The sequence below is a fragment of the Aegilops tauschii genome, chromosome 1, assembly GCF_002575655.3.
Source record: "Aegilops tauschii subsp. strangulata cultivar AL8/78 chromosome 1, Aet v6.0, whole genome shotgun sequence".
Lineage (NCBI taxonomy): Eukaryota > Viridiplantae > Streptophyta > Magnoliopsida > Poales > Poaceae > Aegilops > Aegilops tauschii.
In genome coordinates, this window is record NC_053035.3 from 333,707,493 (window position 1) to 333,721,609 (window position 14,117).

The 14,117-nt window shown below is 47.5% G+C and overlaps 1 protein-coding gene across 1 annotated transcript; it reads right to left on the bottom strand.

Moving 5' to 3' along the window:
* Positions 1-514: 514 nt before the first annotated feature.
* On the bottom strand, positions 515-3,991 carry LOC109733848 (thiamine pyrophosphokinase 3). The gene is made up of 6 exons (XM_020293062.4): positions 3,658-3,991; positions 3,462-3,558; positions 2,503-2,575; positions 1,387-1,488; positions 1,029-1,278; positions 515-953 (listed from the first exon to the last, which is right to left on the bottom strand). Exons 1-6 carry the CDS (start codon positions 3,854-3,856, stop codon positions 838-840), a joined length of 837 nt encoding a protein of 278 aa, XP_020148651.1. The 5' UTR covers positions 3,857-3,991; the 3' UTR covers positions 515-837.
* Positions 3,992-14,117: the final 10,126 nt, after the last annotated feature.

The following is a 14,117-nucleotide window of genomic DNA, read 5'->3' on the forward strand; positions in this document are numbered from 1 at the left end:
TTGCGAAAACTAGGTATATATGATCCAATCATGAAAAATTTATATCATATGATGATACTTGCAGAAGCGGGGAGAACAACTCTTCCCCTGTCCAAAACAAAATTCGAATGGTATGCACGTACATAATCCATTTTCCTCGTTATAATCGGTGTTTCTCACAAGAATAAAAATACATTATCTATATAAATATCTAGGCTCTTCTAAAAACCTAGCAAATCGTCATGCTCCTGACCAAATCCTACGATCTGAATATCTGATACCATCAAACAAAACATCTTACCTAGACCCAGGATCCTAACAACCTTACTCATGGAAGCGTGCTATGAGTTTGATCGTGTCTCTTGTGGCTTGTTGTCTAGTTGGATGGAGCTCTGAAATGAATATGCAAATCCAGATTACCGAAGTACAAGAGGTGCGTAAAAAGAGAAGTTTGCTTGAACGAGTAACCCACAAACTGCGCCACTGTATTTTCACAACCTATTAACAAATATATATTTTGACAGGCACACCGCCATTTTTTATATGCGAGGGCAAATATATTTAATTGCCAAAGCTATCAAATTACAAATTGAAAATTTACATGGTTTGAAATTCTAACACGCCAGAATGTATCACGTCACTGCTGGATGTAGTGGTCATAGACATAAATTAGATGATACAATTGGCGATAGCTCAAACGTTCTGTGTAGCATAAGCTCGGTGCCGGAGAGATATTGTCCAAATCAGGTCAGAATCTGAAGCGCATATAACCTGGTTCTCATCAACGATGTTCGATGTGCTAATCAATCGACCGTAGCTCATACAAGTATTGTCCAATTAGGAAATGCATCGAAAAACTCAGTGCCGGAGAGATATTGTCCAGATCAGGTCAGAATCTGAAGTGACCATAACCTGGTCCTCATCAACTATGTTCGATGTGCTAATCAATCCACCGAAGCTCATATGAGTATTATCTGACGAGAAAATGCATTGAAACATCAGCTGCTGCTGTATAACACCACAGGATATTGACCAAGTGAAACACTTACCTAAATTCCACCGGAGTCCGGTGGTCGTGGTGCTAGTCGAAGGTGTGCCAACGGGAATCAACCCACAGTGGGGGCCCTCAACAGACCGTTCAATGTGGATACTGTGAGTGTGCGTTCTTGGGAGCAGAAAGATCAGGCAATCATCTGATAGGAGGACGATCTTAATGTTTGGGAAGAGATGGAGTACATTGATGTTTCCCATCTCGTGATCAAACCTACCTCCTAGTGCTCCGAGGACAAGGATGCATAGCTGTCATTAAAGACAAGGTGGTATATACTTGTAAACATGGCGATGTGTTATTCTAATCAAATGATTTGAGGGTTAAAGATTTCATATTACTGAGCTAGAGCAGCTTACATTCGATTTGTCTGAGCCAGGAGAATTGTCAGTGATAAATGCTACACATTTGTGCAAGTCGGTGGTGTCCTGATCGTGTGATTGATCAGCTATTTTGGTGCCCTGTGGTTAATCAAATAATAAGACAATTATTTCATCAGATTTGCCATAAGATGGAATTAGTTTCAAGTAAGGCTCTGCATGAAGTCATGTCTCAAGATATTAATTGTCATGTGATGACTGAAGCAATAACTTGCATGATCTATATGAGCTTTTGCACACATAGATATCAGCATAATAACTTGCATGATCGCTATCGGATTTCAGATTTCAGAAGAAACAAGATATTTCAAGGTCACAAGAATCAGCGCTCTTTCTACTAAAGCAGATGCCAATGGACATCATGAAGAAAATATCATCAGCTGCCTCAAATTTGAAATAAGAACATACCAAAACATTATTATTTAAGCTAACATACTCTAGTGCTGTTCTTTTGTTCATATAGTAGGGTACAATTATTACTAGAAAGGCGCAATTGAGGACAAACACATGCTAAATTGATTTACATGTGAGATTTCATCTAAGAAATTTCATGGAGGAAGAAAAAAAAGATCCAGAATCTGCACTACACCAACCATGTCACTCTAGCATGAATTGAATTCGCAGTGCAGCTTATCATGGAGCAGTTAAAATGGGGATGAATAACATTTGACAATCGTGTAAATACTGTTTCTTTCTTCAAATCTAATGCCAGCGAAGGGTGTTTGCACTATGAATCTGCTAATTAGCCATAACTAAGATTTCCAGAACTAGAGACCCAGCATTTTTTTTCTCTCTTTCGGTTTTCATGTTTCCACATAACCGATAGCACTATTAAACTAGAAAACTGCTAGATATCTTGTATCCAGATAATGCTTCAGTACTATGCATCAGCCAAGGGAGCACTGTAAAATGCAAACTGACGAGGCGCCACGAGCACCACGAGTACAAAATAATCTGATTGTGCCAAATTACTAAGAGTCTAAGACACTAGTTATGATTATACTAGCCAAATAACACTGTTCAAATATTATTTGTCCCACACATGCTGTTTGTTAAGTTAATAAAAACTAAATGGAAAATAAAAAAGTAAATTACCAAATTGGAATAATATTCCTTCACTTCTGGTCGCACTGAATCCATATCCCCTTTGATTACATCTGGTTTGTATCTGCACAAAAACAAATGGTAGCTTGGTGAAAATTTACAATACGATGCTTTGAAGAAGTACCGCATAGTCTTAAACATTGATTTTCGACTATCGAGAATTGAGAAGGTCTGAGTCATGATCATCTCCTAGATCCCAATCCCATTGGAAATTTCAAATACAAAATGAAATGTGGTTTGAACATTTGGTTGGGTGAAGTTAAAAAGCTTGGTATAAAAGAGGCTACTCATAGCTCACAAATATCTCACTAACATCACCTCTTCTCATAAAATAAGTGAGTTATTGCATTAACCACTACTCCTACTAACACTGCTGCTTCTCATGGCCAGTAAGAGGGAGTTTTTACATGTGAGATGAACCACTTTCTAATAAGCTGCACTAAAAAAATGGATTTACCAACACATCCACTGAAGAAGTGCCACCAAACGTCAGAACAAGCATCAGTGCTAGATGGTTCTTGCTGACTGGGAAAGGCAAACAGTCACTATAAATATTTACGATTTATTTCTAACCAATCACTTCCGCAAATTCTAATCGCCTTTCCATGAATATACTAGATTACGTACACCTGTTGAGTTCTCTAGCATTACTTGAAAGTTGAAAGCACTTTAGGCAGTGGGTAAACATAACAACCCCAAGCATTCCACCAAGCACATGGTGAGCATGCACGGAGCGACCAGTCGAGCTCACAAGCAGAATAGAGATTGCACTACATAAATAAATTGTCGAATTTGGTTGAACTGTTTCTACTTTTTCTAGCGGCCAAACCAATCCAAAACACCGAATGGCCACCACCCGAGCAGGAATGTTCCTGTGCACATCCCTGCCCCTCTGCCCGACAGGCCGACAGACAAACGCTGAATATGCAATGTCCGACGGATCGCATTACCTGGAGCGCACATCGTCGCGGGCGTGGCCGGGAAGCAGCTCCGGCATGCCGTCGAACACGCGATTAGCGCCCCCGTCGGCGCACACCCGCACCTGCGCTGCGCAGACAGAGAAGCACATAAGCATCTTGAGGACGACGGAGCCACGAAGAGGCTAACAGGGCATAGGGGAAGCTGTGGGGCAGTGGCGATAGTTACCGCGGTCCCAGAGGAGAGGGGCGAAGCGGGGCAGGCGCTGGTTGAGGACGACGACCGCGTACGCGTCCGCTGAGGCGGCTGGGGTTGCGGAGGAGGGGAGGAGGAAGGCGGAGGAGTGGGACATCGCCGGCCTCGCTCCCGCTGGCGACGGGGGATCCATGGCGGCCGTCGGAGCGCGCCGAGGGTGATGTGGCTCCATGGGACAGGGAGCGTGCTCGCTGAAGTTGCAATTAATCGTCGCCCTCGTGCGCGTGCTGTGTTTTAAAAACTGGATTTGGTCCGCGTCACCCACGGCCACGGGCGCCTCGCTGGTCCAGGAAGCACAACGCGCGTTTCATCAATGACGCGTCTGGTTCTGGTTGCTCGCAACAAGCCTAATCATGTCTGTGAGAAAAAAAATGAATTGTTTGGTTGTCTGACCTGTATTAGAATTTTGGTCCGCACGAAACTTAAAGCAATTCTCTGCCAGACCCGCTAGGAACGGCTGAATAGCCGTTTCCAGCGAGCGAGACTCGAGTGATGCAGGGAAGGGGAACACGACGCTGACCTCCAGAGTCCACGGAGATGGCGCGAGCTCGCGCGTGTTTTCGAAAAAGCTGCGGGAGGAATTGGCGTCACCTCCCACCGAATCAATCGCCCTATTTAGCCAGCCTCACTTCACGGCCAAAACTTTTGCCACCATTCCCCCCTCTCGAGCTTTCCCTTTGGCGCGGATCGACAACGACGACCGGGTAAGTTGGGGTCGTGCTCCGGCTATCGGTTGGCGGCGGTGGTGATTCGAGTCCTCCTCTTCTCCGACGTGTTCCGCGCCTCCTTCAAGTTGCTCTGATGGCGTCTGTGAGTTCAATCACCCCTTCTCTGTACTCATTCTAGTTAGATCTGTGAGCATGTGATACGGTTAGATCTGTGAGCATGTTATATGGTTAAATTTTGTGACCATGTTATGCATTGTACACCGCCGATCTGTGTGAATGTGATGTTCTGGTAGCTGATAGTGATGGATTTGAAGCATGCTAGGAGTTGTTTCCATGTCGACAAGGATTGATAGCTAGTCGTGATGAATTGGTAGTATGCTTGATGTGCAGTATATACTAGTATGCAAACATGTGTGCTAATTTGTTGAACTCCTTGTTATGATTTAAGCTGCTGTGTTGAAAACATGTGTGCTAGTTTGTTGAACTCCTTGTTATGATCGATAGGCTAGCTCCTGCTCCCTCCCGCTAGGGTTTCCCTCGTCGCCGCCGCCGCCGGCGAGCGCACCCCAGCCCTCCCCCCCTCCACCGGCCCCGTTCGCTCGCTCCCCCCCCCGGCGGGCGGCGGGCGAAGCCCCTCCTCTCCTCTCCTCCGCCCCTCCTCCCCGTCCTTCCCTCCCCCCCCCCCCCCCCGCCGCCGGCTTGGTCCGCCGGGCCCTGCCCGCGCGGCGCTGGCGGCGGCGGGCCGTTCCTTCCCCGCGCGCGCGTTGGGGGCGCGGGGGCTCCCTGACCGCGGCGGTGCTGCTCGGCCGGCAGCACTGTGGCTCGGCGGCGGTCCCATGGGCCACGGGTGCCCTTGGCGCGGCGAGGCGGCCGTTGGTCGCGGGCGGCGCAGTGGTGCTGGCGGCTAGGCGCCCGCTCGGCCCAGATCTGGGCCCGTTAGGGCCCGCTTGGCCCCGATCTGGGCCCGTTAGGGTCCGATCTGGGCTGGCGCGTGTTGGGGAACGTAGTAATTTCAAAATTTTCCTACGCACACACAGGATCATGGTGATGCATATCAACGAGAGGGGAGAGTGTCGTCCACGTACCCTCGTAGACCGTTAGCGGAAGCGTTATGACAACGCGGTTGATGTAGTCGTACGTCTTCACGATCCGACCGATCCAAGTACCGAACGCACGGCACCTCCGAGTTCAGCACACGTTCAGCTCGATGACGTCCCACGAACTCCGATCCAGCAGAGCTTCGAGGGAGAGTTCCGTCAGCACGACGGCGTGATGACGGTGATGATGATGCTACCGACGCAGGGCTTCGCCTAAGCACCGCTACGATATGATCGAGGTGGATTATGGTGGAGGGGGGCACCACACACGGCTAAGAGATCAAGAGATCAATTGTTGTGTCTAGAGGTGCCCCCTGCCCCCGTATATAAAGGAGGGAGGGAGAGGCCGGCGCTAGAGGGGGCGCGCCAGAGTCCTACTAGGACTCCCAAGTACTAGTAGGATTCCCCTTTCCTTTCCGGAGTAGGAGAGAAGGAAAGAGGGGGAGAGGGAGAAGGAAAAGGGAGCTGCACCCCTTGTCCAATTCGGACCAGAGGGGGGCGTGAGCCTCCTTCCTTTTGGCCTCTCTCCTCTATTCCCGTATGGCCCAATAAGGCCCAATACTTCTCCCGGTGAATTCCCGTAACTCCCCGGTACTCCGAAAATACCCGAATCACTCGGAACCTTTCCGATGTCCGAATATAGTCGTCCAATATATCGATCTTTACGTCTCGACCATTTTGAGACTCCTCGTCATGTCCCCGATCTCATCCGGGACTCCGAACTACCTTCGGTACATCAAAACACATAAACTCATAATACAAATCGTCACAGAACTTTAAGCGTGCGGACCCTACGGGTTCGAGAACTATGTAGACATAACCGAGACACGTCTCCGGTCAATAACCAATAGCGGAACCTGGATGCTCATATTGGTTCCTACATATTCTACGAAGATCTTTATCGGTTAAACTGCATAACAACATACGTTGTTCCCTTTGTCATCAGTATGTTACTTGCCCGAGATTCGATCGTCGGTATCTCAATACCTAGTTCAATCTCGTTACTGGCAAGTCTCTTTACTCGTTCCGTAATGCATCATCCCGCAACTAACTCATTAGTCACATTGCTTGCAAGGATTATAGTGATGTGCATTACCGAGAGGGCCTAGAGATACCTCTCCGACAATCAGAGTGACAAATCCTAATCTCGAAATACGCCAACTCAACAAGTACCTTCGGAGACACCTGTAGAGCACCTTTATAATCACCCAGTTACGTTGTGACGTTTGGTAGCACACAAAGTGTTCCTCCGGTAAACGGGAGTTGCATAATCTCATAGTCATAGGAACATGTATAAGTCATGAAGAAAGCAATAGCAACATACTAAACGATCAAGTGTTAAGCTAACGGAATGGGTCAAGTCAATCACATCAATCTCCTAATGATGTGATCCCGTTAATCAAATGACAACTCATGTCTATGGCTAGGAAACTTAACCATCTTTGATTAACGAGCTAGTCAAGTAGAGGCATACTAGTGACACTCTGTTTGTCTATGTATCCACACATGTATTATGTTTCCGGTTAATACAATTCTAGCATGAATAATAAACATTTATCATGAAATAAATAATAACTTTATTATTGCCTCTAGGGCATATTTCCTTCAGCGTGGGCCGGTGGCTCAGCGCGGCTGCATTGGTCCCTGGTGGTGGCGAGGTGTCGGCGGTCTACGGGCGGTGCTGGCTTCGTTGGCCAGCGTGCTGCAGCGTGGGGATAGGGACTGTCCGGACCCATGTGGGTCCGGCCGGGCCATCGTGGCTGGCAAGTCCCTGTCGCCGCGTCCGGTCGGCTCCGTGTGAGCGATGGAGGTTGGCCCCTCCCTCCAGTTGAGTTATGGTTGCCCTCGTGGCCGTTGTCTCCTTTCCCTCCCGCAGGTCTCGTGTTGGCGGCCCCAGTGAGACGGTGATGTTGGTTTGGTGACCGTGGTGGCACAGGCTGGTGGGCGGCAAATCGGGTGGTGCATTACGGAGTGTCCGGGGTGGTGGTGGTTGTTTGGGCCAGGAGAAATCCCTGGCGGCTTGTCCGGCTCCTACGCGGTGACGCCTGCGGGCGCCGCCGGACCTTCCTGAAGGGCGCCAGGTATACCCATTCCACACTGCCCTCCGCGTACCAGGGGAAACCCTAGGATCCGTTCGGGCAACAGTGGTGGAGTCGTCGCATTCCTTCTTGAAGGTGTTGCTTGGTACGCGACACTCCAGCATGCTAGGAACGTGGTGGTACTTCTCCGGAGGGTGCAGCGGTTGCCGGTCTTCGTTGCTTAGTTGATCTACCGGTGTCGGCATTTCTTTCTCTTTTCTTTCTCTTGGTTTTCCTTTTGGGCTTGGTTGTGCTGCAGCCCTAGCGAGTTGGATGTATCGGTTGGATGCTTTATAATATAAATCGGGGGAAAACCCTTTTTCTTAACTAGATCATCCGTTTGTACATGTGGTTGTGCTCGTTCATACCATTCATATGTAGTGTTAGTTTATACTGTTCATGTTTAGTGCTAGTTCCTACTATCAATGTGTAGTGTGCTCCACTCTTGCTGATGCCTACGCTTGTAAGACATGAGCGCGCAAGAGTTTAGTCATGCCCTTGCCGTGTCCTACAGCCAGTTCGCGGCATCATATGTCGAGGACTCTGCTACTTTTTGAGCTTGCGTTGGTTTTCCCTTGAAGAGGAAGGGTGATGCAGCAAAGTAGAGATAAGTATTTCCCTCAGTTAGAGAACCAAGGTATCAATCCGGTAGGAGACAACGCACAAATCATCAATACCTGCACAAACAATCAAACACTTGCACCCAACGCGATAAAGGGGTTGTCAATCCCTTCACGGTCACTTGCAAATGTGAGATTTAATAGAGATAGATAAATAAAAGATAATATATTTTTGGGTTTTTTGGTGTATAGATCTGAAAATAAAATATTACAAAATAGTAGATCGGAAACTTATATGATGGAAAATAGACACGGGGGCCATAGGTTTCACTAGAGGCTTCTCTCAAGATAGCAAATAATACGGTGGGTGAACAAATTAGTGTCGAGCAATTGATAGAAAAAGCGCAAAGTTATGACGATATCCAAGACAATGATTATGAAATATAAACATCACGCTCGTATCAAGTAGACCGACTCCTGCCTGCATCTACTACTATTACTCCACACATCGACCGACTCCTGCCTGCATCTAGAGTATTAAGTTCATGAAAAACAGAGTAACACTTTAAGTAAGATGACATGATGTAGAGGAATAAACTCAAGCATATGATGTAAACCCCATCTTTTTATCCTCGATGGCAACAATACAATACGTTCCTCGCTACCCCTACTGTCACTGGGTGAGGACACCGCAAGATTGAACCCAAAGCTAAGCACTTCTCCCATTGCAATAAAAACCAATCTAGTTGGCCAAACCAAACCGATAGTTCGAAGAGAATTATAAAGATATCAAATCATGCATAAAATAATTCAGAGAAGATTCAAATAATATTCATAGATAAGTTTGAAGGAAATATGCCCTAGAGGCAATAATAAAGTTGTTATTTTTATATTTCCTTATATCATGATAAATGTTTAATATTCATGCTAGAATTGTATTAACCGCAAACTTAGTACATGTGTGAATACATAGACAAACAGAATGTCCCTAGTGTGTCTCTACTAGACTAGCTCGTTAACCAAAGATGGTTAAGTTTCCTGACCATAGACATGTGTTGTCATTTGATCAACGGGATCACATCATTAGAGAATTGTGTGATGGACAAGACCCATCCGTTAGCTTAGCATAATGATCGTTTAGTTTTGTTGCTATTGCTTTCTTCATGACTTATACATATTCCTCTGACTATGAGATTATGCAACTCCCGAATACCGGAGGAACACTTTGTGTGCTATCAAACGTCACAACGTAACTGGGTGATTATAAAGATGCTCTACAGGTGTCTCCGATGGTGTTTGTTGAGTTGGCATAGATCGAGATTAGGATTTGTCACTCCGTGTATCGGAGAGGTATCTCTAGGCCCTCTCGGTAATGCACATCACTATAAGCCTTGCAAGCAATGTGACTAATGAGTTAGTTACGGGATGATGCATTATGGAACGAGTAAGGAGACTTGCCGGGTAACGAGATTGAACTAGGTATGAAGATACCGACGATCGAATCTCGGATAAATAACATACCGATGACAAAGGGAATAACGTATGTCGTTATGTGGTTTGACCGATAAAGATCTTCGTAGAATATGTAGGAGCCAATATGAGCATCCAGGTTCCACTATTAGTTATTGACCAGAGATGTGTCGGCCATGTCTACATAGTTCTCGAACCCGTAGGGTCCGCACGCTTAACATTCGATGACGATTTGTATTATGAGTTATGTGATTTAATGACCGAAGTTTGTTCGGAGTCCCGGATGAGATCATGGACATGACGAGGAGTCTCGAAATGGTCGAGAGGTAAAGATTCATATATATTGGCAGGTTGTATTCAGAGATCGGAATGGTTCCGAGTGATTCGGGCATTTTTCGGAGTACCGAGGGGTTACCGGAATCCCCCGGGGAAATATTGGGCCTACATGGGCCATAGGGGAGAGGGGAGGCAGCCCACAAGGGGTGGTCGCGCCCCCTCCCTATAGGGAGTCCTAATTGGACTAGGGAGGGGGGCGCCCCCCCCCCCCCCTTTCCTTCTCCTCTTCCTCTCCCTTCCCTCTTTCCCCCTCTCCGGAAAAGGAAAGGGAGTCCAACTAGGATTGGGAGTCCTAGTTGGACTCCCCTCTTTTGCGCGCCCCCCAGGCCGGCCGCCTCCTCCCCTCCTCCTTTATATACGGGGGAGGGGGTCACCCCAAAGGCACAACAAGTCTTCTCTTAGCCGTGTGCGGTGCCCCCTCCATAGTTTAACACCTCAGTCATATCGTCGTAGTGCTTAGGTGAAGCCCTGCGTCGGTAACTTCATCATCACTGTCGCCACATCATCATGCTGATGGAACTCTCCCTCGTCCTCAACTGGATCAAGAGCTCGAGACGTCATCGTGTTGAACGTGTGCTGAACACGGAGGTGCCGTACGTTCGGTACTTGGATCAGTTGGATCGTGAAGACGTTCGATTACATCAACCGCATTACTAAACGCTTCCGCTTTCGGTCTACGAGGGTACGTGGACACACTCTCCCGTGTTGTTGCTATGCATCTCGTAGATAGATCTTGTGTGATCGTAGGAAATTTTTAGAAATACTACGTTCCCCAATAGTGGCATCCGAGCCAGGTCTATGCGTAGATGTTATATGCACGAGTAGAACACAAAGAGTTGTGGGCGATAATAGTCATACTGCTTACCACCAACGTCTTACTTTGATTCGGCGGTATTGTTGGATGAAGTGGCCCGGACCGACATTACATGACCGCGTTCATGAGACTGGTTCTACCGACGTGCTTCGCACACAGGCGGCTGGCGGGTGTCTATTTCTCCAACTTTAGTTGAATCGAGTTTGACTATGGCCGGTCCTTGTTGAAGGTTAGAACAACACACTTGACGAAAAATCTTTGTGGTTTTGATGCGTAGGTAAGAACGGTTCTTGCTAGAAGCCCGTATGTAACACCCACGATGCGGCTATATCTCCAATGTGTCGAGGCACGACTTAGAGGCATAACCACATTGTAGGTTTTGTCGCAAGAAGGGTCATCTTCACATAATCCCATGTAATGAACAAGAATGGGATAAAGAGAGTTGGCTTACAATCGCCACTTCACACAATACTTAAATAAATCATACATCAACCAGAGTACACACATAGACCGACTACGGTCAAAGCCAAAAGAAAAGAAGATAACCCAACTGCTAGATCCCCGATCGTCCCAACTGGGCTCCACTACTGATCAACCGGAAACGAAACATAGTAACGACCAAGGTCTTCATCGAACTCCCACTTGAGCTTAGTTGCGTCACCTGCACTGGTATCACCAGCACCTGCAACTGTTTTGGTAGTATCTGGTGAGTCACGAGGACTCAACAATCTCAAAACCCGCGAGATCAAGACTATTTAAGCTTATGGGTATGAGAAGGTAGTGAGGTGGAGCTGCAGCAAGCACTAAGCAAATATGGTGGCTAACATACGCAAATAATAGCGAGAAGAGGAGCAACGCAATGGTCGAGAAGCTAGAAGTGATCAAGAAGTGATCCTGAAACTACTTACGTCCAAACATAACCCAAAACCATGTTCACTTCCCGGACTCCGCCGAAAAGAGACAATCATGGCTACACACGTGGTTGATGCATTTTAATTAAGTCAAGTGTCAAGTTCTCTACAACCGGACATTAACAAATTCCCATCTGCCACATAACCGCGGGCACGTCTCTCGAAAGTTTATACCCTGCAGGGGTGTCCCAACTTAGCCCATCACAAGCTCTCACGGTCAACGAAGGATATTCCTTCTCCCGGGAAGACCCGATCAGTCTCGGAATCCCGGTTACAAGACTTTTCGACAATGGTAAAACAAGACCAGCAAGACCACCCGAATGTGCCGACAAATCCCGATAGGAGCTGCACATATCTCGTTCTCAGGGCACACCGGATGAGCAATCCGTACAACTAAAACCAGGCCTCAAGTTTCCCCGAGGTGGCGCTGCAAAGGGCTCTAGTTCGGACCAACACTCAGAGGAGCACAGGCCCGGGGGGGTTAAAATAAAGATGACCCGGCTTAGGTGGCAAATGTTAAAACCAAGGTTGGGCCTTGCTGGAGGAGTTTTATTCAAAGCGAACTGTCAAGGGGTTCCCATAACACCCAACCGCGTAAGGAATGCAAAATCAAGGAACACCGGTATGACGGAAACTAGGGCGGCAAGAGTGGAACAAAACACCAGGCATAAGGCCGAGCCTTCCACCCTTTACCAAGTATATAGATGCATTAATTAAATAAGAGATATTGTGATATCCCAACAATATCCATGTTCCAACATGGAACAAACTTCAGCTTCACCTGCAACTAGCAACACTATAAGAAGGGCTGAGCAAAAGCGGTAACTTAGACGAACAACGGTTTGCTAGGAAAGGATGGTTAGAGGCTTGACATGGAAATATGGGAGGCATGATATAGCAAGTGGTAGGTAGCGCGGCATAGCAATAGAGCGAACAACTAGCAAGCAAAGATAGAAATGATTTCGAGGGTATGGTCATCTTGCCTGAGATCCCGCTAGGAAGAAGATCGAAATCCATGAAGAAGACAAACGGACGTAGTCGAACGAATCCTCACAACTCTGGAACGAAACCGAAGCTAACGAGAGAAGCAACCCGGAAAGAAACAAACAACATAGTAAACAACCATCACATACACATGGCATGATGCACAAACAAGTATGATGCATGTCCATTTAAAGAGGCATGGCATGGCAAGGTGCACAAACAATACTAAAAATTAAGTGGAGCTCAATATGCAACGAGTTGCATATTGACAAAACACCACATCAATTATTTAGTTCTCTCCCGTTTATGTACCCAACAATATTAAATGTTATTAAACATGGCAAGGGGTGAAGCATATGAAAACTACCTATCTAGGCAAGTTTAAATGAGGCCGGAACAAGAAACAACAATTTCGGAAAAACCCCATATGCATATTTAGCAATTTAATGGAAACAACAAATATAAACATTTTAAATGTTGTTATCATGATGCGGATGACATTTACAAGTTTTATGCAATTTATGAAAATGTTGACATAAGCATGTTATGAAGCATTTGTCACCGTGGTGGAAGAAAGGGGTCCCCCGGCAACGAATCCAAAAATGATGTCACGACAACATATCGGTTCCGGTAGCTCATGGAGATACCGGTGCAAAAGGAAGCATGGCATGAGCATGGCATGCAAGGTGGTGGGGTGATCCCGGTTACCGGGTTCCCACGAGACGATGGCATGGCAACAAGGAGGAACATGCAAGCGACAATTTCGAACACGGTGCAAACGCGGGCATCTCATGCATCACAAACATTCATTCTCGAAGGTCATCTCGGCGGTTATACCTTTGAAGCGTGCATTTTCGGAACGAATCCAGTTCGTCGAAGGAAGTAGTGGTACACGGGCCATAGTGGAAGTAGTCGTTCTCGCGACGGTAGTGGAAGTATACGTCCACGGGTCATCGTGGGAAGTAATCGTACACGGCGGCGGTAGTGGAAGTAGTGGCACACGTTCGTTTTCGGAGAGGAATTTGACGAATTCAAATCCCTTCGGGGTTGTCGTGGTACTTGCGGTCTCGGCGATGGTAGTCGTTCACGTTCGGATAGGAACTTGATGTACCCGTCCGCAGGTAGCCGTCCGTGGTCGTACTCATGTTGACGTGCAACACGATGGTCTTGATGGATCGTAGTCGAACTTGGCGGTCCATATGGTCACAGAAATGAAGCAACATGAGGGCCTCGAGTGGGCAGCAGCAAGGTGGCGATGGTGGTGGTCAGCGGCAGGAAGCAGGCACGGGGCTCGGCGAGGTGAAGCAGCAGGATGGGGGAAAAGTCGTGGCTTCCGAAGGTGAACGACGGAGGGGTGCAGAGGAGGCAAGAAGGCGCGGCGACGGCCTGGACTCGGGCAGGAGGCCGAGCGCTGCGAGCGCGCGATGATGGTGGCGACGCCGTTGTCGGCGACGTCCTTGGCCCGAAGTAGGGGAAGCGGAGCTGGGGAGGGGGCGGAGCAGAGGAATGAAGTGG

Bases quoted from the DNA above. Each gene is read 5' to 3' on its own strand.
- LOC109733848 (XM_020293062.4), bottom strand. From the start codon at position 3,856: ATGGAGCCACATCACCCTCGGCGCGCTCCGACGGCCGCCATGGATCCC. The intron at 1,279-1,386 runs GTAAGCTGCTCT...CTTTAATGACAG, and splicing joins CTGGCTCAGACAAATCGAAT to CTATGCATCCTTGTCCTCGG. The intron at 954-1,028 runs GTAAGTGTTTCA...TTTTCTCGTCAG, and splicing joins CGGACTCCGGTGGAATTTAG to ATAATACTCATATGAGCTTC.